This window comes from Staurois parvus, unplaced genomic scaffold, assembly GCF_062004578.1.
Source record: "Staurois parvus isolate SC_StPar_1 unplaced genomic scaffold, SC_StPar_1.0 ptg000450l, whole genome shotgun sequence".
Lineage (NCBI taxonomy): Eukaryota > Metazoa > Chordata > Amphibia > Anura > Ranidae > Staurois > Staurois parvus.
In genome coordinates this window covers 3,112,641-3,140,618 of record NW_028318246.1, presented here as the reverse complement: position 1 = coordinate 3,140,618, position 27,978 = coordinate 3,112,641, and the positions used below count along the sequence as shown (strand labels likewise).

The following is a 27,978-nucleotide window of genomic DNA, read 5'->3' as shown; positions in this document are numbered from 1 at the left end:
CTGCAGGGTCATGCAACCAAATGAAATTTACGGCCTTTTTTTCCCAGAAATAAAGCTTTCTTTTGGTGGTATTTGATTGCCTGTGCGTTTTTTTTATTTTTTGCGCTATAAACAAAAAAATACTAACAATTTTGAAAAAAATTTTTTTTTTTACTTTTTGCTATTAAACATGTCATAAATTTAGGCCAAAATGTATTCTGCTACATGTCTTTGCTAAAAAAAATCCCAATATGTGTAAATGAATTGGTTTACATGAAAGTTATAGCATTTACAAATGGCGATATATATACTGGATTTTTTTTTTTTACTAGTAATGGCAGCAATCAGCGGCTTATAGCAGGACTGTGGTGGCCATTCTGACACTCGGGGGGGACTGACTTAATGTCACTTACATCTCCAGTGACACCAATACAATGATCAGTGCTAATAAAAAGCACTGACACTGTACTAATGGCACTGGGAAGGAAATGGTCAAAATGCGGGGCAATCAAAGGGTTAACTGTGTGTTGCGTGCTGTTTCACTGTGTGCTGTGTGCGTGCTTTCCACTGTAAGTGCACTGATTTTTATGTCTCTGCTATTCTGCTTTGTATGGCTATGCAGAGTCATACAAAGCAGTGTGCAGAGCTGACAGGGGAGAGATCTATGTTGTTTATACACAGGTCTCTCTCCGTCGGTGATACTCGGCGATCACTGGGTGCCGGCGGGGAATTACCGGAGACCCAGTATACATACGTAATTTTGTGCACCCGTGCCGCCCTATAGTAGTATTTCTGCTATAGGGCAGCATGGAAGTGGTTAATCATTGACATGTTAAACTTATTCTTTTCCTATGTCATTTAAAAAAAAATTTTTTTTTTTTTAATTGCTAAACCATCCATACAAGAATACCAGCAACTGAAACTAAAAAGTGCATCTACAGCAATATAATCGTGGTATGTTATTTCCCCTTCTTACCTGTCACTCAGCCAGACCATGCAAGATGAATTTTTTATATGTATTGATGGCTAATTTCCATAATTATGTGCGCCTGCCACCCCCACCGTTTGAGTGGGATCGTCTGGAGATTCTCTTGTAAGAATTTGCAATTAAAAGCAGGAACTAATCTAACAAGTTTTTTTTTATTATTATGATTATATTTAGAGGTGAATGAGACTGTCCAGGAAAAATACTGTTGGAATGACCAAATCCGATCCTTGCCAGAGAATCACGATTTTTCGAGTCTTCTGTATATGTGCATACAGATTGGTGTGATCTGCGTGGCATAACATGGTTCATTAAACTAGGCAATCGGGATTTGTGATTTGAACTAATACTGAACTGAAAAGCGTCAATTTGTCAGAAAATAAGATTTCCCTGCTTTAAACGTATGGCCCAAACTTGTGATTCCAAAGATACAGCAATGGTTGCCTAAATGGAGATTAACTGATGTAAATGACAAAAGTGACAATCTTAGAGTGATAATAAATCCAAAACCAAAAATGTAATATATTGCAGCTTACCAATCATTAAATGTGGTAGCTGTATTAGTTTTCTTTTTTTAAGCTTTTCCCCCTCTGTTTTCACCTGGTGATCTGACCAGTAACACACCTCCTGTATTAGAGTGCCCCCACTCTGGATGATGGAACACAGGGGCACAGCAGACAGCAACACTGTCAAGTCTGGGGGGAGGGGAGTGTCAGCTGTACTAGCAGATTAAGATGCACTAACACATTGAATCCAAACTCCACCTCACACAGCATTGCACAAGCAGTTATAGCAACAGCTTTTTTTTTTTCTTTTGGTATACAGGTTTTACACAAATAAATAAATAGATGCTGATCATTGTAAGCACTCCTGTCAGTGGTAAATGATTTTTCTCAACTGTCTGATTTCTACATTTGTAAAACAGCTTGTTCTGTTGAAAAAAAAACAGATTTACTGGCAGGGTCATCAAGGAAAAATCAAGGAAAGAAAGCCCATAAAAGAAAACTAATGCAGCCACCACATCTAGGAATTGGTAAGCTGCAATATAATAATTTCTTGCTTTTGGGTTTAATACTGCTTTAACAGTGTCTTATTTTGTTATGACATACTAGGTAAAAATTAGTTGGTCTCAGTTTTGGATAAATGGGAAAAAACAGTACTTCTGTTGGACTTCTATTGTTTTCTGTTCCTGAACAATAAATCAATACAAAATGCAGCACAGCAATAAAACATAAATATAGTGCTATAATATAATTTATATATATATATATATATATATATATATATATATATATATATATATATATAGTGGCAAGAAAAAGTATGTGAACCCCTTGGGATTCACACCAGACATCCCAAGAATATTGCTACACTGAAACAGTTTTGTGAAGAGGAGTGGTCCAAAATTACTCCAGATCGTTGTGCAGGTCTGATCTGCAACTACAGGAAACGTTTGGTTGAGGTTCTTGCTGCCAAAGGAGGGTCAACCAGTTATTAGGTCCAAAGGTTCACATACTTTTTGCACTGTGAATGTTTACATGTTATGTGTAATTAAACCATGGCAACATCTAATGTTTGTGTAGTATTATGTTCAGCAGACTGTGTTCTTCTATTGTTGTGACTTAGATGACCTTCAGAGCACATTTTATGCCCAATTCATGCAAAACTCTACGTAATCCCAAGGGGTTCACATACTTTTTCTTGCAACTGTATATATATATATATATATATGTATATTCACTTCACTATACACATTGTTCCTGAACAAAATGACAGAGGCTCCAAACCTTTACCACTTTGTTAAAAGTGGTCCCACTCTACCCAAGACTATAAACAAATATGAATAAAAGGTTTTTTTCCCCAGGATGGAGTAGTCATAGATCAAAGATATCGTTAAAACATTTTAGTTGACCCCTTGTACTTGTAAAACCATTATTTTAGGTTTAATAATATAATATGTTCCCTGTAAAGAATACCAGTCCTTAGATGTGGTGGCTGCATTAGTTTTCATTTTACTCCCTTTTTCCATTATTTTCACCTTGTGATCCTGCCAGTAACACACTTAGATTGACAGCGCTTATTCATTGTAATGTATCTATGGAGGAGCAGCTGAACTTCTTATATACAGCTGTTCATATATTTTATATATGCACAAAGGACAGGTCATGTGCACTTATGGACTGCAGTACTGTTTTTGATTTCTTTACTTTAAAAAGTTGGTTTCAACCATCATTATATGTGTTGAATAGATGTCTCAACATAAAGGTTGAGTCCCTTGGCCACAAATCCACCCATAATGTAACTCATAAAATAATTTCAGAATCCGTTTTACATTTTTTTTTTAACTAAAGTCTGCTAATACTGTTACCAAAGTATGTTTTGGTCAAACAGAAAGTTAAAGTATTTAAACACATTCAAGGGATTCAGTAGACCTGCCAAACTCCTTTGTATTTCATCCTGGCATTGTTTGTTTACTGGTAACCTGCTGTTCTGAGACTATTAATTCCCGAGCTAACAATTATCCAAACCAAAGAATCTCAAACACACCTACTGGAGATGCACTAAAAACAGAGGGCCAGTCTACATGCAGAGGTTGATTTACTAAAGCATAGTACACATTAGAAAATTAAACGAAAATATCTGAACGATTATTTGATATTCCCTTTTATAGTACACTGCTTTTGAGAGCTGTTGTTGACTGATAATACGAATATTTCCGAAGGGACATGTTGGAAACTTTTTCTCATTAGTTACCAGAATTAATGTTTTTTTATTTAATTAGAACAGTATTTGTCCTTAAACAATTCAAAAGACATGATCGGAAACAAGATATGACCCAGAAGAAGACAGTTACGAAAATAACTTTCATAAACATGAAGGAATTATCATACACAGGTTAATAAAAAATTTTTTTAACACCTTCCCACCCAGCCTACAGCAGGTTGACGTCCGGGCGGGACGCTCTTCCTTCTGAGTGGATGTTATATGACGTCCTGTCAAAAGGTCCTGCACGTGAGATCTGTCACCGGCTGTGTCCACTAGACACAGCCAATGACTGATCACTACACTGGCCCGCTGCCAGTGTCATGTGAGCGCTGTGACCTATCACATCAGATCACATGTCAATTGTATACAATGGATGGCTTCCTTTCATGCCATCCATTGTGTACAATTGAGTTGCTAGCTGTGATTGGTCACAGCAGTCACATGGTACAGACAGGGCCAATCACAGCCTATCTGTACCATATGATGAGCCAATCACAGCTAATCACAACACTGAATGAATCAGTTTCATTCAGTAGAAATGGTAATATCAATTAAATACATTGGTAAAAGCAATCAAAATGTGTAAAAAAAAAAATCTTGATCACTTGCCCAGAGTAGTACTTGTAGTAGTACATGTTACTATGGTATCACTGTATTGTTGTGGTCACAGTGTGTGCAAAAAAAAATGGTGAAAAAAAATAGAAAAAAAAATGACAGAAAAAAATTGAAAAAAAAAAAATATATATATATATATTTTTTACATACTGCCACCAGTCAGTGTCTCTGATCAGATCACTGCCACTGACAATATATTAAAAAAATGTGATTTTTTTTTTTTTAAATTGTGTCAAAAATTACAACTCTTACCAAATACATTGGACTGTCTATTTTCCAAAAATGGGTCATTTGGGGGGTATTTATATTATCCTGGCATTTTCGGGCCTCAAGAAATTAGATTGGTCGTCAGTACATCAAGATTGATCAACTGTCAGATATATATACCATGCTTTGCAGACTCTATAACTTGCCCTCAGACTAAATAAAATACACTAATTTGGGTTATTTTCACCAAAGAAATGCAGCAGAATACATTTTGACCTAAATTTACAAAGAAAGGTTATTTATTTGCAAAATTTTATAACAGAAAAGAAGAAAAACGCATTTTTTTCAAAAGTTTTTTTTTTTTTTATTTAGCAAAAATAATGAAAAACTCAGTGGTGATTAAATACCACCAAAAGAAAGCTCTATTTGTGTGAAAAAAATAATATTTTTTTTTATGGGTACAGGGTTGACTACTCAATTATCATTCAAAATGTGACAACGCTGAAAGCTGAAAATTGGCCTCGGCAGGAAGGGGGTAAAAGTGCCCGGTATTGAAGTGATTAAAGAGATAAACTGAAATGTCTGTGATAGTGGTATACAGTAATAGCAGTACACAGTTTAACAGTATACACATGATCTTTTTTACTGCAAATAAAGGGTTAGGATTAATAGTTATTATTATTAGTATATATTATTATTTGACACAATATTAATATTATTGTTCTTGTTACTATGATTAGAAAGGTCCCACGCACATTACATCACTTCCGATTCTATGCTGGAACGTATCTACGTATGTGGAAAGTTTTCTTGTATCGTTTGTGCATTTTTGTACCATTAATTGCATTCTCATTTTCAACATGGTGCGAACATTTGGAAAAAAAAAACAAATATTGTTCTTCCGCTTTTCTAATAATTTGTACTAAGCTTAAATAATTGGGAATGTTCACTTAGTAAAGTGAATGTACATTGAGCTTAATGAAGTGGTTTTTTTATTGTTTCTCTTGCAGATAATTGGATATTGAAAAAGAACACAGATAAGCCAGCCACAGACGGCTGAGATTCGAACCATGTATGAGCTGGCTGAACCAGCCTGCAGGATTTTACATGTGATTATCGCTAGCGGCTGTCACAGACACTAGCAATAATCACTATCTTCTTCCGGCAGGGAAGGCTTTCCCCCCAGGGTGCAAAAATATATATAAATAAAAAATAAATAAAATATATTTATGAACAAAGTCCAAAAGTCCAAAATCAGTAGTGAGAAATGTGCTCCAATCAGAAGACAGTGCTCAAAAAAACTCTCCAACGTGCCCACACCATCCGTGACTTCCAATCTGGCGTCCAATTTCCGGTTCTGATGGAGGCTTCGTGACATCACGTCCGGTGAATGGAACGCATGCTGGTTGAGCCATTTTGTTGGAGAGGAGAGCACATCCCCATAGACTGCTGCTAGTTCACTTTCTATGGAGTAATGTTGATGTGATCTGCTATCTGCTTCTATGGAGTAATGTTGATGTGATCTGCTATCTGCTTCTATGGAGTAATGTCGATGTGATCTGCTATCTGCTTCTATGGAGTAATGTTGATGTGATCTGCTATCTGCTTCTATGGAGTAATGTCGATGTGATCTGCTATCTGCTTCTATGGAGTAATGTTGATGTGATCTGCTATCTGCTTCTATGGAGTAATGTTGATGTGATCTGCTATCTGCTTCTATGGAGTAATGTTGCTGTGATCTGCTATCTGCTTCTATGGAGTAATGTTGATGTGATCTGCTATCTGCTTCTATGGAGTAATGTTGATGTGATCTGCTATCTGCTTCTATGGAGTATTGTTGATGTGATCTGCTATCTGCTTCTATGGAGTATTGTTGATGTGATCTGCTATCTGCTTCTATGGAGTAATGTTGATGTGATCTGCTATCTGCTTCTATGGAGTATTGTTGATGTGATCTGCTATCTGCTTCTATGGAGTAATGTTGATGGGATCTACTATCTGCCTGAGAAGTTTACATGTTAAATAAAAGCCTTGATATATTTTTTAAAAATGTGAGTGCAATATGGGCATCGGTTTTTAGTTATTAAACGTTTATTGAGTATTACACTATTGGTGTTTCTGTTATCTCTTTGCATTGCTATCCATATGTGGGTGATTGTTTGGAGGCTGTCAAGCAAGGATTTCCTGAGTGGGATACATCTGTGGAGGGTATACCCCACCTTTAAGCCTGTTTGACTCTTAAGCCCTACCAGCTAAGAGTCCATTCTATTTGGTGAGTGTGGGCCAAATTGGAAGTCATGGATGTGTGGGCACGTTGGAGAGGTTTTTTTAGCAGTCTTCTGATTGGAGCACACTTCTCACTCCTGATTTGGGACTTTGTTCATAAATATATTTTATTTCTTTTTTATTTAAATATATATTTTTGCACATGTTCATTTATTGCTTCACCTGATGAAATGTATTTATTTAATTTTTTGCACTGCGGTTTGGTCATAATTTTAATTGATGTTATTTCCATCTATGAGCAGCAGCATTTATTTATTAAGGTATTGAGTTTTTTTTGGCGCAGGTTTACTTTATTTTATTTCCCCCCAGGGTGTCTAAGGTTGTTCTGGGGCCAGCTGCTATTGGGTAGCTGGGTAAGGTCTGTATTGCAAGGGTGATAAAAGCAGCTCCTCTATAAGGCTCCATGCACACTGGGTGTCTTATTAATGCTGGTAACGTTAGCTGTGTAAAGTCACTTTAAAAACATGAGTTTTTCAGCGGTGTTTAGCAGCTTTTTTTCGTGTTTGCATTTTTTAGAGGTTTTTTTTTTCACCAAGAAAAAACATTTTTTGGGTCAAAAAAAGTATAAAAATGCTGGTTTATCACGTTTTACTATGTTTTACCGCATTTTCAAGTTCAAGTGTTTTTACAGCTAAAAAAACTCCTCTAGAAATCCACTAGTTCTGTTTTTTTTCCCAGCCAAAAAACACCCCTGTCAAAAAACATTGATTACAGTCTAGGTGTGCATGGACACATTGGATAACATGCTGGGGAGTTTGCTGGCTGTAGAAAAAAATGCCAAAAGCCAAAAACAACAGCTGTAAAAACATCCAGTGTGCATGAGGACTAAACAGTCTGTAAACAACTGGAAAAAATTATTTTTGCAAGAAAATACTGCCAAAAGGAAATTCTGTTTCTTAAAATAAAAAACTGAAGTATGTATTACTTTATCCTGAGTATTGACAAACTTTTCACCAAAGAGGCCCATAGCTAACATGTAAAAAATGTTCTGGTCCATATGGCATATAAAGGTATAGTTGTTAAATGACTATATCTAACTGCTGCTTTAACCCCAAGTACCTCTGGACCAATTATTACATTGATACGGTCATTTAATTTTTGCATACTGTATATTAGTGGCCAAGAGAAGAAAAATTGCTTAAGTAGCACAACCGGGGCATGTCTTGGGTGTGGCCTATTAATGCGTGAGGTTTAAGGCATCAGCTCTTCTGTGCTACTGGGATGTAAATCCAGCCCTGATTAGACATAGATTTCTAACCTGCTTTATATTCTATCTGCTAAACTGTTTTAGCCATCTGTGTCTCTGTGATGATTGCATACGTGTGATTTTTCCATAACAAAGCAAAGTGGTAAAGACCAAGTCATAGTTCATCTTTCAACTTAGGAAAGATTTTTCTCATACAATGTAAAAATACAGTATGTTGCACACAGGAAGTATAAGTCATCTGCGTGAGATCGAGTCGGGCTTCTGTGGACAGAGATTAAAGTTTACAAACACAGGTAGTGGGGCCGTGGCCTGCTGTCTATGTCTATGAATGCAGGCAGATGGGCTCGGGAACAAGCCTGCATGAGTGCCCCCATAGAAATCAATTTCCTATGGGGGCACTGGATGAAAAGGAGGAGTCAGGAACACTGGCAGGGGACCCAAGAAGAGGAGGATCGGGGCCACTCTGTGCATAACCATTGCACAGAGCAGGTATGTATAACATGTTTACTATTTTAATTATTAAAAAAAAAAAAAGGTTAACAATACTTTAAGTACCACAGTACCATTTTCACAGATTTTTTTTATCCTAAAAAATCTGAATGACATTGCACACACTTGTTTGTTTGATGCTCATGTAGTAAGTGCAGATGTAGCCCAATAAAGGAGAAGTATAGCCAAAGCTTGTTTGGCCGTACTTCTCCTGTGGATCACAGGAGTGCAGTTTGTTCTGCACTCCTGTGACCCATTTTCAGCCGACTGCAGGCTGAAGTCCACTATCAGCTGACGTCACTTAGCCAGTCCATGCTGGGGAAAGATCCCGACCATATGGTCGGGATCCACCCAGGAACCTGGACCGGCACCTGGCTCAGCCCCCTCCACAGCCGAGCACTCCAGTAAGAGCTGGGGTGGCAGAGCAAAGACCCAGTGACTGACAGTCCTGGCTACCTGCTCGGATCGGCAAGGAGAACTGAGTGATCAGTGGTGTCTGATCGGTCAGTTCTAACCCTTAGAACCATTGGGGGACAGATGCAGAATGCATCGGATTGATGATGCATCCAGCTACGTAAGTATAAAAATTCCCAAACTTCTGTTTTAAATCTGATGTTTTATTTTTATTAACTTAATTTTTTTAGTTTTTTTTTCATGGGGCAGTTAGATCATTTTGGGGGGATCTAATTCAATTACACCCCAGTCACCTCTGCAGCAACAGTCACTTGTTCTCTGTTTTCACCAGGCAATAGATTGCTATTGCATTTACCTTTTTCCGCAGGAACAGGCCACAGAGCACACAGAAAATCATGTTGACTTCAGTGAAGCTAGACAGTTACATCGAGTTACAAAGTCTTCTAGTAGAACACTGTGTTATGAGAATAGAAGTTCAGACACTCCAGGATGTAGCGCTTGAAGCCAACTGTCACCGGCTACACAAATCAGTGACAATTTGTAGAGAAAATATAAATACTCTTCTTAAGCCAGCCATACATGGGTCGAATTCTGAAATAATTTTCTTTTGAAAATCTTTTCTAAGAATTTTCGTTTGAATTTCGCACCATTAGTGGGCCACAGAAACGGCAGATTTTCATGTAACTATTGAATTTGAGTGATCGGGCATTTTTTTAAAAACGTATGAATTTCAAATCAATGATGGGAGAATTGCACGAGAAATATAAATGAAAAAGAAATAATCCTGAGCTGTGACCTGGAAAGAAAAGAAAATTCTTGACCACGAAATTTCTTTTCTGTAGCAACATGAGGTGAAATTGAAGGCTTGGTTGGTTGAATTTCAAAATCAACGGACTACAAAACGCACAAAAATTCCAGTTTTCTAAAAAAAATTAGTTGGGAATTCAACCCATGTATGGCCTGCATAAGACTTGGGACCTTTTTTCTCAGTTATTCTAACCCTTTATCCTTATGTAGCGTTAGTAAATTGCTAAATTAGGCTCCATGTACACTGGATGTTTGGAAAACTCTTCTGAACAATGGAAACTGACTGCTGGAAAACGTAGGTTAAAAAACATTTGTTTAGCTGCGTTTGCATACCGCGTTTATGTGCGTTTTTAAAGATTACATCAGGAGACCTTCCCAAATGCCCAGAATGCACTGAAAAACAGTAAAAAATTAACTATTTCAGAAATTTTGAGAGAAATAGAGAGAGCAGAAGCAGAGAGATCAGTATGTGTTGAGATGACCTGTCTTTTCTGGTTGTATTCACTATGGATCCCATCATGAGCATAATGCAGCACATTCTACCATTTTTTCCTTTACGCAAAACCTGGAACTGATTGCGCTGGTGTGCTACTGCCATTTGAATACATGGAAAACGCTTTGCATGCATTTCTTATGAGGAAAAAAGGCTCTGGACAGCATTTGGATATGGAACAGTTAAAACCACTTCTAAACGCAAACGCTTATAAACGCGGTTAGCCGCGCTTACAAGCATTTGGCATTTGAAATGCTAATAAAATCTACTCCTGAACGCAAGTTTGGTGCGTTCAAAAAAACGACTGTAAACTCAACTGCCTGTAAACGACAATGTGTACATGGACACATAGGAAAACATTAGGGAGAGTTCAGGTGCTGCTAAAAAAAACCACAGAAAAGCTCCTAAACGTGAGTTTATCAGCTGCAGTGTATATGAACCCTAAATGTTTGGCCAATCATCTAGCACAACATGCTTAATTTTTTGATACCATCATATCAATCATATCAACATCTTCATTCTGTCACTTTTATAATTCGAGGATCACCACTGCAAAGAGCATATCTGTTTAGTTTGGTCATCATGTCCATCAGCCCCTTACAACCTGGAATATGCGGCTGTCAGGAGGCCATTGCTAATATGTTGACTTGACCCAGACAAATGATTCATCAGGTCAGTGTGCTTCCATATTAGATTGACCTTTAACCCATTAAGCATGTCACTGTACCTATGTTTGATTGACCCTTTACCTCATTATACCTGTCAGTCCCATGAAATTAGTTTCCAGAAGGAATGACCCTTTCACCCTATAAACATGTCAAAGTCATAAGGTCGCCCCAAGTTCTGCCTGTGAAATGTACGCATGAAAACAGGTGACAGGTTCAGTGTGTCAGTGACAGCTGTGACAATGTGCACCTGTTGCAGTGCTGTATGAGCGAGTCCCGGAATAGCCACAACTTGGTGCTTATCATGTATTGCAACTAAACTCTGACATCTTTCTATGTGACTCTCATGCGGACTGCTTTCTGTCTGTTTACAAGTACTTCTGATTATAAAGTATTGTTTCTTTCCTTTTTGTGTGCTCACTGTTAGCATTTTTGCTGTAAGTGACCCTTTTTTAACCACTTGCCCTACAGAGGATTAACCCCCCTTCCTGAACCAGGCCATTTTTGCGTTACGGCGCTACGTTACTTTAACTGACAATTGCGCGGTCATACAACGCTGCACCCAAATGAAATTTACGTCCTTTTTTTCCCGACGAATAGAGCTTTATTTCGGTTGTATTTGATCGCCTGTGCAGTTTTATTTTTTTGTGCTATAAAAAAAAAAGACAGAAAATTTTGAAAAAACACCCCAATGTTTTTGACTTTTTGCTATTAAGCATGTCCAGTAAAAAATTTAGAAAAATCAAATTTCGTCATAAATTTAGGCCAAAATGTCTTTGCTAAAAAAAACTTACTAACTTACACTACGTGTAAATTAATTGGTTTCCATGAAAGTTATAGCATTTTCAAATGGAGGTTTAGATACTAGAATTTTTTTTTTACTAGTAATAGTGGCGATAAGCAACTTATAGTGGGACTGCAGTGGGCATTCTGACACTGAAGGGAACTGACTTGATGTCACCGATATCCCCAGTGACACCAATACAGTGATCAGTGCAAATAAAAAGCACTGACACTGTACTGACGGCACTGGGTAGGAAGGGGTTAACATGTGGGGTGATCGAAGGGTTAACTGTGTGCTGTTTCACAGCAAGCGGTGTCTGTGCTTTCAACTGTAAGCACACTGCTTTGTATGGCTCTGCAGAGCCATACAAAGCAGTGTGCTGGAGCTGACAGGGGAGAGAACTGTATTGTTACATAGAGTTCTCTCCCCATCCCACCCCCATCAGTAATACTCGGTGACAGGGGTGGACTGACAACTCATGGGGCTCCCGGGCAATAGGGGATCATGGGGCCCCTGTGTCCTTGCCCAAACTCAAAAAAGCCTATGAAAAAGGTACCAGGGGCATCTCATGGGGCCCCCTACTGACCCCGGGCCCTCGGGCAGTACCCGAGTTTCCAAATAGTCAGTCCGCCCCTGCTCGATGATCACCAGGTGCTGGAGAGTAATCAACAGCCAGGACCCAATGATTGACAGCCAGGGCTGTGAAGAGCGGAAATGCAAAATCACCTATATATATATATATATATATATATATATATGTGCGTGTGATTTTGCGCACCCTGCTGCCCAGTAGCAGTATTTCTGCTATAGGGTGGTGGGAAAGCGGTTAAGGAATGCAGTAAACCGCAAAGTACGGTATGTGCGTCTGGTACTATGTGGTGAATTGTGCATTGAGCTCTGCTGTACAGTACGTTGGAGTGCCATTCACAATGAACGACACCGCAATAGACTGCCCATAGAGCAGGAATGTTGCCATGCATTGAAGAAATGGACATAAACGCAGGTATTTTAGTATGCATTGCTTTAAAGCTCAAGCATAAATGGGTCCTAACACATTACACAAACTGGCTCTAATTTGTGCTTTGCAGTGCAATGGTTATACTTTACTATTTCTTAAGACAATGAAAGTCTTTAAAGTGTTACTAAACACACAACAGTAAAATCAGTCTGTATATGCAGTAAAGCATGCTTGTTATACTCACTGTGGAACCTAAGGGGTTAATCCTCTGCATTGTTTAAGAATGCAGTTTGATCCTGATTTCTCTGATCCTCTGCTTCTTCCAGTGTCCCCCTGTTATCTCTTGATAAGACATATGGTGTGGAGACACTCTGCACATGCTCAGTTTAGTGTGTATTGCTAGAGAGGTTTTGTTTTCTTGGGAAAGTGCAGCACAGGGCCAATCAGCACTGTCCAGACAGAGGTCAGGGGTTCTGCATCCTCTTAGAGCATAAATAAAACTCCTAAAAGCTATAACCAGTGCTCTGCTGAACACTGATTGAAGTCACAACACTGCTTTAACTGCTGATGAGAAAAGGTATTTAGCAGTTTATATTTACTAAAATAATTGCCTTTCCATGTTCTGTGTACTGTGGGAGACTAGAGTGAATGCAGGGTCCTGAGTTTACTAACACTTTAAGTCTGCCCACCCTTGGAAAACAACACACTGCATGTGTCTGATATCTTTTCTTGTCATCTGTTACAGGATCACCATCACAAAAACGTTTTAAAAATTATAACTATATGTACTCAATGGGGGTTATTTATTAAAGCTTGAGAGTGCAAACTCCAGTGCAGCTGTGCATGGTAGCCAATCAGCTTCTAACTTCAGCTTGTTCAATTAAGCTTTGACAACAAAACCTGGAATCTGATTGGTTTCTATGCAGATGTGCACCAGATGTTGTACTCTCCGGTCTTAGTAAATATCCCCCAATATTTGTAATACTAGTATTCTGTATCTGAATTCCTTTCTTGAATTAAGATGTCTTTATTCTAATTTTCTGCACATATACATGCAAGCCAAGCTGCAAAATTGATGTGTTTAGACATACTATAACACTACCTACAGGTGCTTACAATGGTCTGCTTATATTGCCATAGTTGAAATGTTCTTTTTAAAAGTAACTCGGTGCAACTACTTAAGAACCCCTGGCAGGTTCTCCCTTTCACTGACACCTTTTATAGAAAGCTTTATCAGCATCCAAATGGAGAGGTAATTTATAAATAATGTATAAACCACATACAAATATTAGACCAAAGTATTTTTTTTTCTTGCAATAGTGCTCTTTTGAGAGGAAGAAGGAGTAATTGAACTAAGCCACTGAGAGTGGCTTATCTTAAAGTCTCTATGTTTAATACAAAACCAAAAAATATAGGGAGCAAGCATGGACAAGTAAGAAAACCATATAAAAATGGCATGGGTTAAAATTACCCACATGGAAGAAAAATATATTTGAAATATATTTTAAAAATACTCTTCCCAAATATATTGCCATATATGTGAAAAGCTACAATTTTGGTCATATTCAATATATATATATACTGCATGTTTAAATGTGTTTTTATTCCAAAATATATGAAGAATATTTTTAAAAATACATTTCAAATATACTGTCCTTAAAAATACAAACCTATATTTTCTAAAAAAATCTGAAGAATATATTTAAAAAATGTATATTTTTTAAATATATTCTTCAGATTTTCGTTAACATATAAAAGAGTCATTTTAACATATATGTTTACATATATTTGTACATGCATTCCAAAAATGTAGATTTGTATTTTTAAAGACATACAGTATATTTGAAATGTATTTTAAAAATATTTTTCATATATTTTGAAAAAACAGATGCATTTCAACATATAGTATATATATATATATATATATATATATATATATATATACATATATACTGAAATATATTTTGAAATATATTGAATATGACTAAAATTGTAGCATTTCAAATATATGGCAATATATTTGGGAAGAATATTTTTGAAATATATTTCAAATATATTTTTCTTCCATATGGGTAACGCTGAAGTAATAACTAAAAATGTACCCTCACTAACATACACTAAACTTTTCTTTCTCAATGTCAGGAATGTTATCAATATTAGGATACATTTTATTGATTAATAGGTGACACTAACACAGAAAATAAACAACCTGGTTAATTTAAAAATGTACACAGTAATTTACGGAACTTGATCACGGACATCATTCTGATGTAGTCCGCAAGGACAGATCTACCCTTTTTCTACAATGTAAAGCCAATATCTAGTCTGTATCCAGTGTGAATTCCTAAGGGTACTGCCTATCTTCACTGAACATCAAACTAAAATCACTCTAATGCTGTCTACGTACCCTGTTTGTTTTTAGACATAGAGCTAAATAAGAGAAATGAACCCTTATAACACCAAAAAACATGTAGTGTATTACAGGTGGAGTCCATAGATATCACTTTACCTGCTGTCCCGTAACTAGAAGTATGGAACCTTCCTTCCCATGTAGAACTTGTCGGAATATGTGATCCAAAATTAGTAGCTCACTCCAACAATTCTGTAAAAGCTTCATTTGATCATCTACCTGTATTCAAAAGATAATATTAAAATTACTTTTATTCTACCAGATATACCCAAAACTTCCATAAAATGACCATGTCATTAGAACATTAAACTGATGACGCTTCAGGTCTAGAATATATAAACCACATGTTCAGTGCCTTGAAAGGGCTTTACACTCTAAACTAAAACCAGACCATTCTAGAGTTGCCTCCCTGCTAGTGCAGCCTGATTTTGTGCATTTCTGACTTAAGAAAATGGTATGCTTGTGGCCAGTTTGTGGTGGCAATGGAAGAAAGGTGATGACGTATACACTATAGGGCTTAAAATTTCAGGTCCTGAGCTACTAGTCAGGTCTTAGAGTTACTTGCCACCAACAAACACAAACAAACAGAAACACCTATACACACACACACACACACAGACATGTACATACACACACACACAGAAACATGTACACACACGCACAGAGACACATGTACACCCACACACATAGAGACACATGTATACACACACAGGCACGTACAGACACGCATACACACAGATACATGTACATACACAGAAATACACATTCACAGACACATGTACATACACACAGACACATGTACATACATACACAGACACATGTACACACAGACACATGTACGTACATACACACAAACACACATGTACATACACACACAGACACATGTACACACACACAGACATGTACATACACGCAGACACATGTACAGATACACACATGTACATACACACAGACACATGTACAATTGTACATGCATACACAGACCCACACAAACAAACACACACCACCGCCAACCCCCCCCCCCCCCATAAAAAGTTGCAGTACTTCGTTGTTCACTCACAGATCCGGGTACTGCACTCTAGGGGGAGGCAGAGAGCACAGAACACACTCCTTGCTTTGCTTTCACTGCACTCAGCTATTGGCCAGTCTGACGGCTCCCAGTGCCAATGACAGATCTGGCCTGAACTCTGAGCCTGCTCAGCAAGACGGCCCTGGGGGACACACTCGCCCCCACAATTTCAACTCACTATAGGTGAGCAGGCGAGTGGAAATTTCAAGCCCTGCACTATATGGTCAGATTTCCTGGTATAAATGTGTTCTTATTGGTATTGTATCTTTGTATCTGTAAGCATTCACAGTTTTTTTTTTTTATATAAGAGAAAACTACTAATGAATCCTTCGTTAACCGCCCAGTAGGCAATACATGAGAACACCTTTGATATCATATTGTCTATTCAGTTTGGTTTTATTGTAAAGACATTGCTTCTTTTATAGAACACTTGTCTATTTTTGGAGAGATTTTTCTTCCTTTCAGTAAAGGGTTAAAGATCTGTCCAGCAAGCTGCTATTCTATGAGAACCCGAGGTGGTCTCCTCTCTCCCTATAATATACGCAAACCTCATTAATTATAGGATGGAGGCAGAATTATCTTGGCACGTAAAGACATGTGAATGCTTGATACTGCTGCCATGCACAGGAACGGCGATCATACAGGAGTAGTATTGTTAATGGGGTGAGTGTTCTCAGGGGCAGCATTGTTAATGATTAAAGACGTCCTGTTTCCATGAAAGAGCAAAAAACTTTGGTAAACACACAAGAAAAATGCAGTGTCAAAAAATGCTGCTAGCTCTCATCAACTGCCAAACATTAATCATCATTCCAACAGAACATGTCTGTGAATACAGCACCTCTGTTCTCATAATTGTGTTTAAGGTTTTGTGTTCTTTATTTTTCCAAACAGTCTTCCATTTTGGCATTAAATATTTTAGTTTTGAATATAAATTTTAATGACTGCATAGATCTCATACCCAAAATTCTAAAATGATAAGGGCTGAAGTCCCACCATACCACAAAACAAGCAGATAGCATATGATAGACATTAAAAGGTACCTGTCATGGCCTATAGAGTACATAAGGTAACAGCACTGAAGAGTATGTAAGTACTATTGTTAGTCTTGGATCCTATACCCAACCTATACACAAGACATTTCCCCATGTTGTGGCATTGGATCAACAAAGATCTACGAGGGTACAACAGCACTGATTATTATTTTTGATGTCTTGCATATTTTGCACATATTAATTTTTTTTTGTGGCAGTTGTTTATTTACGGTATATATCAATTTATTTATATATTATTTAAGGGCTTATATAGTTTTGAGAGAGCTGTTTACGGTATTTCCATTTATTTATATGCTTTTTTATTTGTTTAAAATAGCAGCTTTAAACACACATTTGATGAATAGGAATTTGATTCTTGTTATATCACGTCAGTTTGGCGCGGTGATATGGGCTATTAATTGATTAATCTATCAATTTGTCATTTTAATTGATATATTGATATTAATTTATGCTAGCCTATTTACAAAGTTTTTTTGAGCACTGATTTTCAACATCCCAACTCCATGCCCCCCCCCCCCCCCCCAACCTTAGTCACACACTTTTTCCCTGTAAGGTTCCCTTGTGTATCTTTTACCTTTTCTTTACACATGTCCTCTTTCTCATTGCCTTTTCACCAGTGGTGGGCAGTCCTTAGTGATGCGGAGCGGGATGCTGATATAATGAGGTGCAGGGCAATGTGGGGATACCACCTCTGTGGGTGGAGTGAAAATTCCTTGCATTTACAGTAAATCCTTAATCTACTGCATCATTCAGTGGCCAAGACTGAGGACACTGAGACCCCATTCACACTTGTGAATGGACATCAAAGGGGCATGACAAGTCGTATCCCATGTTTTCCAATGATAACCATTCATATATCTGTGGCTTAAAGTTGCAGCAACTTCAAAGTAGTTAAGGTACCACTTTGGTCCGACTTTCATGCAACTTGAGGGCCATAGACTTTAATGTTAACCCTCAAAAGTTGCAAGGAAGTTGTACCTGAATGCTTTACATGCAACAGTGGTGCAACAAAGGGTCCAACTTTGCAGAGGGGCAAATCACATCCAAGTCGCACCCATCCAAATTTGCGTCAAAGTTACACCAAAGTTGCACTTCAAAGGTGAGCAACTTTGGAGTCATACAAGTGTAAATGGAGCCTGCGTGGTTAAAAAGGAATTACTGAGATAGGCGGCTCCAGACTGAAGGTGAGTTTTGCAGGTTTATTTTGTACTGCTAATGGAGGTTGTTTTCTTCAGAACATTAGCCTGGAGTTAGGCATTGAGTATTTTTACACTAGTTCCCTTTAAAGGGGTATTGAACTCTGTTAAATTGTGCTTTTTATTAACCAGACAGACTTACCTGTCAAAGGAAGTCCTCCAACGTTGCGTTGTCACTGTTCCCACTAGTACCAGGTACTTCCATCTTCGCCTGGGATTTCTTCTGGGTTCTGTCTTTTGAATAGCCAGTTCATGATGATGTCACTCCCACGCATGCATATAGGAGTCACATCACCATGGCTCAGAGTGGATGCCATAAATGTACGTTGAGTTGCAGCTCAGTGTACATGACAGCTGTCAGGCAGGGGGAAGCACTTATGACAAAAGAGACCACTAAGGTCTCTTCTGTCATACAAACCCTACCTGTCAGCAATTTTGTAAATAGTGAGTTTAATACCGCTTTAGGACAATTATCAGGGAACTTACTAATAAGTATATGAGCTCAGTGCAGTTGTCATTTTAAGTAACAGAGACACTAATAGCATTCACACTGAAAGCAGTAGGAGTGAAAAAAATTAGAGTTGGCCGTCTTCTTTTATGGGATTTTCTCACAGGATGTACAGGAAAATATTCTTCCTTTTTGTTGTACCTTGACTTTAGCTATATTCCATTCTGTTGGTAATCTACTGAGACAAGTTCATGTGTATCCATTAATTCTTTAAAGACCTCTTTACTTAATCCAGTCCATGAAAATTATATAATTTGTGTATAGTGACTCTTTCATCTACAGGTTAAGAACTATGAATTCACATTATGTAAAAGAATTTGCTGTCATTTTAGATCACTTAAAAAATTGAAGCACTTGAGAATACAAGTGGACGCACTTGAGAAGTTGCACTCCACCCAATTTCTTATCCAAAACTCAATAATTCAGTGGACTAACATCCACCCCAACCCATCCGTGTTTTATTCAACAGTGAAGCAAGTACTGAAATGCAAAGTCCACAAACCTGTTGAATTTAATCTGAAATGATCAAACTGATTTGACCACAGTAAACATACACTGCATATCATTAGTTGGTATTGTTCACTGCACTTTGAACATTTCTACACTGACCACTTGCCTGTTGAATAAACTTGATAGAGCATCATTTCCAAGTGAAGGGATTGTAATACCATAATTTTTCAGAAGAAGGCGCTGCAGATAAAACCAGGATTCCAAGCTCCTGGTACTGGGGTTGTACAGAAACTTTGATCCCCTCCTTTGATCTTTTCTCCTTTACACTTTATATACAGTATTTCAGTGTTATTTTATCTAGATAAATCAGCGGTATTGTGATTATGTATGTATCTTCTATTCCTCCTACCAGTCCATCCCCCACAGTTATTACCTTTTGTACTACCAGCCCCTCTCTCTTAGATTGTAAGCTCCAAGGAGCAGGGCCCTCCTAACCCTCTTGTATTAAACTGTATTGTTGCTGTATTGTTCCCCTTTATATTGTAAAGGACTGAGCAAATTGTTGGCGCTATATAAATCCTGTATAATAATAATAATAATATATGTCCATTCAGTCATATTCGACTCTTGATGATTCTGTGGGACAATTCTCTAGGCACTATGTCTCATACACCTAAAAAACTATTTTGGTGATCTTTTTAAAAGGTATGTTACCAGGTCCTGGTCAACCCTGCCCAATAGCTGGGGCTTGGAGCCAACATAAAGAATATGATGCCATGTGCATATCCAAAACATACACACATTTTAGGGCCAATGTAAGCTGGCCATAGATGGAATAAATCTCAGCCAGTTCAGCGCGGACCAGCCAAGATTTGATCCATCTATGGGCAGGCTGGTTGTACGGAAGTAGATCCACCGTTCAATTTCAGTACAACGAGCCTATTAAATTCTTTGCATTTGATTGCTTATGGTGGCTACAGCCACCAGCAGTGCTCACTGTGTTCTGCTGCCAGGGAAGGTTCCCCACTGACAGAGCACAATAATGCTGCATGGGGGATTCCCCCACCAACACAATCTCAAAAAATCGAGATTTTTTTTTCCTGCAAACCATGGTTGCAGGAAAGAAAATGGTATCATTTATGGCTTGATTTAGACAGAACCCGATTAACCTACCAGCATATCTATAACCTGTGGGAGGAAACATATATGAATGAACACAGGGAGAGCATGCAAACTCCATGGAGAGGACCACTTTGCAACCAGGCATAAGTGCTAACGACTACTATTCCACCACCCATAGTGATTATACATATACGTAAATATGAAAAAATGTTAATTTATCCAAAAAAAAGTATAATATGAATATAAAGGTATTGTATCACACAGCTATGTGGTCTTAGTTGTTACAATATGATGATGTACACACCAGATGTGTTTATATGACAGCAGAGCAGTTTTTAAATCAGGAAGCACCTGGTTTGGCATAGTGGGACCTGTGGTCCCTCAGTAGCTGGAAGCCAGCATTTGACCCGACCCCGTGTTATGTAATGGTGCTAGCGCAGTGGTGCAGTAAACATACCCTTGCATGAACAGAGCCATGGTACAATGATTATATTGCAGTGTCAATACAGAAGCAATCATTGTGCGAAACTAGAAGCACAGCAATATACAGCCGAGTTGTGAAAACAGCAGTGCTGAGACTTTAAAGCAATGTAAATACAGCAGTGACACATCAATCGCATATTTATGTGGATCCAACCATAGTTAAACAGCTGACAAAGGCAATATTTTAATAACTGCACTCTCGTCGTAATATGCAGCAATCATACAGCTGATCAGTAAAGTAATGACTGTTATACATATCACAAGTTTTTTTTTTTGCTAAATAGGTGTGATGTAATGAGGTTAAAGCAGTGGTGTTGAAGGGATATAGCAGATTCTTCCTGTATACAGCAGAGTTTCCTTCCTGTGTTATGGGATAAGAGGTGAAAGAATTTCATTCTAACACATTCTCTCCTCGAACTCACACTTGTCTTTGCTGAATAGGAAGACAACGGGGAAGCTGCTGCTTCTTTTAGCAAAGCTCCTGAGAGTACATTCCCTGCTTTATATGTATGCTGTGGGTTAATGAGTGAGTAGGTACACAGGTGCACACACAGGAATGTCTTTATTGGTGTAATCATGTGATTTCACGTATTACGAGGAAACATGTTGAAATATACTCTATGTTACTCCAACATTTTATATTCCTGATGTGTGACTGACGTGTTACTCCAACATTTTATATTCCTGATATGTGAAAGACCCGATGATCCTACCAGTTCCTCTGCTTTCTTATTTCAAACTGACCACACCAAAGCATGGAAGCACTTCCATCTCAGCGTGGTCAGCATTCTGGCTGTGCTGGGAGCACAGCCTGCCAGTGCCCCACCCACCTCTTCACTGGGAAGATCACTGTACTGCTGTTCTCTGCCTTCTGCAAACACACACCCCTGCAGTCTCCATCCCCACCTCTCCTAGCCCCTTATGCAGCCGGAAATAGAGGTTATGTGATCACTTACAAAAATAATTAACAAAATAGAGAGAGAGATACTGTATATGCACAAATCCTTTGCATTGCATTCCTATTTTGAAATGAATGGGTTGTTATGCAAGGTAAGGGTTTACATATACCTCGAAAATGCTTCTTTTGTTAAACGTTTTAGGCTAGCACAAAGCCTGACAATATCTGACAATACCTGTGTAACGGCAACTTTGGGGATACCAGGCAAACTCCAGACACGAACTTGAGGAAAACAAAGCTTTTATTTAACCAGCACTGGTTGAGACTTAGCCAGACTCATGTCTGCAAAGCTAAGTGGCTTCAAAAACATTTCACAGAGCATACATATTAACAATTATATCACAATGCATATTTTTCCTCTTTCACTTTCTGTACATTTAAAAGGCTTTCTAAACTGTGCAGTATATAGCCTTGAATGCTAGCTACAGATAAGGATACCAGCTACAAGCTGGAACACATTACTCCGCAGGAAATAAGGGAACGGGGAAGTGAGCTGGTGACCTTGCATTTGCAAACAGAGGCTGCTAGAAGTGTTAGAGTTTAAAGGAGAACTCTGCAATATCTGGGTGCTGCCACACCTGCACCAACAGCATCCAGGTTACATTCACATGGGCAATTGTGGCCCGTGGAGAAGCTTCGCCCCATGCACACAGTGTGTTCGGTTAGCTGCAGCCAGCAGCTGCACAGCCAGATTTGTTCTCTATGAATCATATCAGTAACATTCGGTTAGGAACACTGGGCAGACTGGATACAGCTATTGATCTAGTTTTCATGTGGCCAGTCAAACTCCTGTGAGGAGGGAGCACGGGTGTGGCTTTCCACCACTGTGCGTGTCTATGGTCGCAAACAGCTCAGCACAAGAGCCGACGGGAGCGGGCATGCACAGGTGCCTCCTTAGCACCCATTGAAAGAAGGAGCCTACAGTGTTGATGGGGGACTGCCTGAAGAGGAGGAAAATGATGTTTCTCTAAGTTCTGTAATGGCAGCACACTGGCTAAGTTGTTAGCATTTCTGACGGGCAGCATTAAGAATATCAGTTCAAATCCAAACCATGGCACTACCTGTCTGGAGTTTGCATCCTCTCCCTGTGCCTGCATGAGTTTCCTCCGGGTACTTCAGTTTCCTCGCACACTCAAAAGACATGCTGGTAGGTTAATTGGCTCCTGTCTAAATTGGTCTTGGGGTATAAAGGACCTTAGAATTTAAAGGATAAGTTCACCTTTGGGAACATGTTACATGTTCCACCCATTTCTAGAATGGAACATGTAACAGGTTCCCACTGCTGCAGCTGCTGCCCGATCCCCCCCCCCTTTCAGCGGTAAAGGAATGATTTCCCTGTACTATCACGCGGCCGAGTCAGTCATTCACAGCGTTCTGTGAATAATGAACTACAGGAACCAACATCCTTTGCAGATGTCGGCTTGTAGTTCTCAGTGATGGACATATAATTATTTTTGGATAATTTCAACGCACGTTTAGGCACATACGTTTGTCACTTATGACACAAGGATTTGCATGTTTTTGTATGCATATTTGGTATTTATCTGAGTATATCTCTTCAATGATATATGTTTATGGTATACATCTACCTATAACACTAATATATAAGAGCATTATTTGTGGGCTGCATATGCACTTTATTTATTTATTTAATATACTGTATATGTAAAGCACTGCGTATATTGTCAGCGCTATAGAAGTATTAGTAATACTAATAATTATTGTTGCACACAGCAGGTAAGTGTTACCTTTTTTTTTTTAATTTACACTTCAAAGTCACTTTAAGGTGGCCATGAGCAGTAGACGGTGGTCATACATAGCCTAATATGGCTGACAAATTATCCTTCTATGTAGACACGTTGATGATAATATCCTATAGTAACCTATACGTGATCCTCAATGTGCACAGGATGCAATGGGGTTGATTTTGTAAAGGAAGACTGTTCACTTTGCAAGGGAATTTTTACATAGCTTACTAAATGTGGTGAAAATTTACATTTTTACATAGCTTACTAAATGTGGTGAAAATTCAGAGAATTCCCAATCACAAAAATAAAGGAAAATACCAGTTTTACTTTTTTTATTATTATTATTATACAGTATTTATAAAGCGCCAACAGTTCGCTCAGCGCTGTACATTACAATGGGGGTCAATACATGAGACAGTACGATAACAATACAATGCGATACACGAGGGGTTCGAGGGCCCTGCTCTGTCGAGCTTACAATCTAGGAGGGAGGGGATAGTGGTAGAGGAGGAAATGGCTGTGGGGGATGGAGTGGTAGGAAGTGTGGAGGAGATGGGCAATTAGCAGGGGGTGGGGTAGGCTTCCCTGAAGAGGTGGGTTTTCAGGGTGCACCTAAAGGAGAGGAGAGTAGGTAATAGTCTGATGGATTGGGGTAGGGAGGTCCAGGTGATGGGTGACGCCCTGGAGAAGTCCTGGAGGTGGGCATGGGAGGAGGAGACCAGGGAACTAGAAAGAAGGAGGTCTTGTGAGGAGCGGAGAGTGCGTGTTGGGTGGTATTTAGATATTAGGTCGATGATGTAGTTTGGGGCAGTATGATGGACAGCTTTGTACATCAGTGTTAGGATTTTGAATTTGATCTACTTGCGCGTGATTAGAATATGGAAATCATCAGAGCTTTACCTTACTCACTAGGCTAAAGAAACATTTCTTTGCAATGTGAAAAACCTATTTGCCTTTGGTAAATCAACCCCAATATCTCAGCAGAACGAAAAATTCCATTGGGCTCACTAGTCTTTCCTCTAATGATTCTGCAGTCCTGATAAGGTTTACTTCATAATCACCCCTATTGACACCTTGCTGCTTTTGGGTACTGTTACACTATTTGACACAAATGTGTTTTCCTGCCAGTCAACCAATTATTCTGTGAAAGATTAAACCTGATGGGTTGTTATATGCAACTGCTATAATGAGCTCCATATAAACAGAAACACACAAAACAAACCCAGCCAATATGAGAAAGAAGATTAAAGTGAACTGGACCCACAAGGATTTTTTACTAGCATATTAATCGCAATTACACCTAATTAGCAAAGGAAATGTCACTGATACTTTGTTTATGATATTGATCCGTTAGCAAGCTGTGAAGGATTGCCCATTTGAAGTGTCCGATCTGAGCTGGCCGCGTTCTGACCCACCATCCTTCTGCCTTAACTCCCTGCTTCTTATTTCATGCCCAGCGAACCGAATCCCAGTAAGCGCCAATATCAGGCCCTCAATAGATCAGGACACCCTGTCACCCACTCTCTCTTTTATGATGTTCGGGGTCAGAAATTCATCCACCCCATATTACACACGCCAATCAATCCAGGAAAAGATAGACCAATGGATGTGAGATCAATAACCTAAAGCAAGGAAATTGATCTGGCCCCATATAAGAACTGCAAGGAGAACTTCATTACTGTCACCTTTGACCTCCCCTTCTCCCCACCGACCTCATTCTCACATCGTACAATTATAGCACTTTTTTTCTCTTAAATTATGACATCTATAGATTTTTTTTTTCTTCCATCTTCCATCCTCGGGCATAGCTGCAGGACATATTTTAATTGCAGAATATAATTATAATAATCAATTATAAACATTATTAGAATTTAGTATGTTTGAGATTTAGCTAATTGCATATTTATATCTATTTAAAACAGAGCTTGGCAAATCGGGGTTCCAGGCACGGTTTTGTCAGTTCTCTCGAGTGGACAGTTTTTCAGCTGTCTTTTACTAGGACTGCATTATAGATCTCATATTATAGATCTCATAGGAGGAACATGACTTCACCCGGCACTTCACAACTCTGGGTAAAGTCATCGTACACAATCCATGCATAGGCTCTGCTTGGGAGGTTCATGCCATACAGAGGTTATATTATTGGGAATCTGTCTGCACTGTTTTTTTGGATTTGCAAAGGAATGTGTGTTTTAAGTGTTTTTTTTAGATATATTTGAAAAAGATCAATTTACTGCAAATATGTGTATTTTTAGCAATGGCTTCAAAATCGTATTAAATCATGTATAGTTTGTAAAAAGTTATGACTAAGGGGATAGCTAAATTTTCTGATTGTATTTGCGAGCTTTGTTTTCTGTTCTTGCCAGTGGTGTATTTAGGTTTCGTGCTGCTCTAGGCAACACAAAAATCACTTCCCCCACACGGAGAGACCCTTACATTGTCAAACACCCCCCTCCCCCACGATGAGAGCCTGACATTGACCAACAACACCCCCCTACCCGAGAGGTCCTTCCACTACCACCGCCCCATACACACTGACAACCCCCACCCTGGCGAGAGAGAAGACACTCACCTTCACAGCTCCGGACATCCCCGGGAACAAGAGTCAGGCTCTGCATATACCATCAAGCAGCCTGCAGCCTCTCTTAGATACTGGTCCCCATGCTGCGTGTATCCTTTCTTCTATACCTTCTTTCAAAGGGCGGCTCTGCCCCCCTGAAAAATGCCACTGCCCTGCTGAAAAATGATGCTGCCCCCCTGAAAAAATGCCGCCCTAGGCAAATGCCTTGTTTGCCTTGTGGTGAATACGCCCCTGGTTCTTGCTTTGCTACACATCTAATTACACTGATAGTCTACCAGACAGGCTCTGTAACATTTAAAACAACAAACTGTGTGGAGCCTCTGTTGACATGAAACATGTACAGTGCTCCTTTTAGTTAAAGATCATGCAATCTAAGTTGTCAAGACTTAAGCAGGCCATAGAGGGATCGAAATTCATCCAGTTCAGCAAGAACTGGACAAATTTTAATGTATTTATTTGCAGGCTGGTTGTACTGAAGTCGATCTCTTGATCGACATCTGTACAACCAGACTGTCAGGTTTTTTCGTCCGATTAAAGCCGGCAAAATTGATGGTTGTATTCTGCCAACAGGGAAGGCTCCCTGCCTACAGAACACAAGAGCACTATGCGAGTGATTACCCAATCCGCATCAAATGTGTAGATGGAGGAATCAGCCTTAGGATCACAAAGTAAGTTTGGAGGTAACAGATTTTTATTCATGACAAGCAAGAGTTATTTTGAATCAAAATATTAATAATGTAATTTCTAATACTGACCTTGTTGATAAAAGTGAACAGTGAATTTTGCAGATAGGTGTACTCTAGTGAACCTGTGCTCCATTGAGATCCGGTTTATACCAGATGCGGTGGGACTACGTTGAGTGGCTATCCCAGCGCAGTCCCACCACATGGACCGGTTTACACCATTGTGTTGCACTAGTGAACGGGCACGGCGCAATTGAACTTTATGGCCGACAATTGAATTTTATGGCCGGCAACTGAACTTTATGAGCATAGCCAAAAAAGTCAGGCCCAGTGACAAAGTTAAAACATATCAGAGAGTGGCACATAATAAATTTGTCTGGTTTACCAAGTTGATAGCCGTCATTCTATAGTGTCTGATTTCAGACAGGACTTTTCATTTTAAAATTTGGTGCAGGTTTACTTAAAGCATATCTAAACCCACAAGCAAAAATGTTATATTGCAGCTTACCAGCCCATAGATGAGGTACCTGCATTATTTTTCTTTTTAGGCTCTTGTTTTTTTAATGCTGCAAATAATACACTTTCTTTCCATTTGTGTCTACATTTACCTCTCCATGGTATCTATGAATGGAGTCATGGCTGTCACACAGGCCTAGCTTCAAATATGTGCGCTTTTCTTCATTTCTATTACATGGTTGATTGATGGGACTAGTAGGGGTCTGTTTATCAAAATTTTCACCCAAGATCACACACCTCTCAGCCAAGATTTACAAATTTTCTAATTGAATCTTATGTGAAAATATGTGCATCTTGGGTGAAAGTGATGTGAATAATTAGACCCTCCACTCCTTTATTTCTATGCATATGTGCATATGAAATAACACTACATGTTGCCAACACACCAGAGATCTCTGAGAAATCATACAAGTGTTTATTAAGATGATCATTTCACATAAGTGAGATATAACATTTCAGGGTCATGCAGGACCCCTTCATCAGACATGTGATGATATGGCCCCCAAAACGTTGCATCTTATTAATGTGCTGTGATTGTCTTAATAAA

At 38.8% G+C, this 27,978-nt stretch overlaps 1 protein-coding gene across 1 annotated transcript in view; it reads right to left on the bottom strand.

The window, feature by feature from the left end:
• NR5A2 (nuclear receptor subfamily 5 group A member 2) overlaps window positions 1–27,978 on the bottom strand; it is a 132,664-nt gene that overhangs the window by 34,247 nt on the left and 70,439 nt on the right. The window contains exon 5 of the mRNA XM_089688687.1: window positions 15,165–15,284. Within this exon, the coding sequence (XP_089544813.1) occupies window positions 15,165–15,284 (120 nt within the window). The remainder of the gene's footprint in view (window positions 1–15,164; window positions 15,285–27,978) is intronic.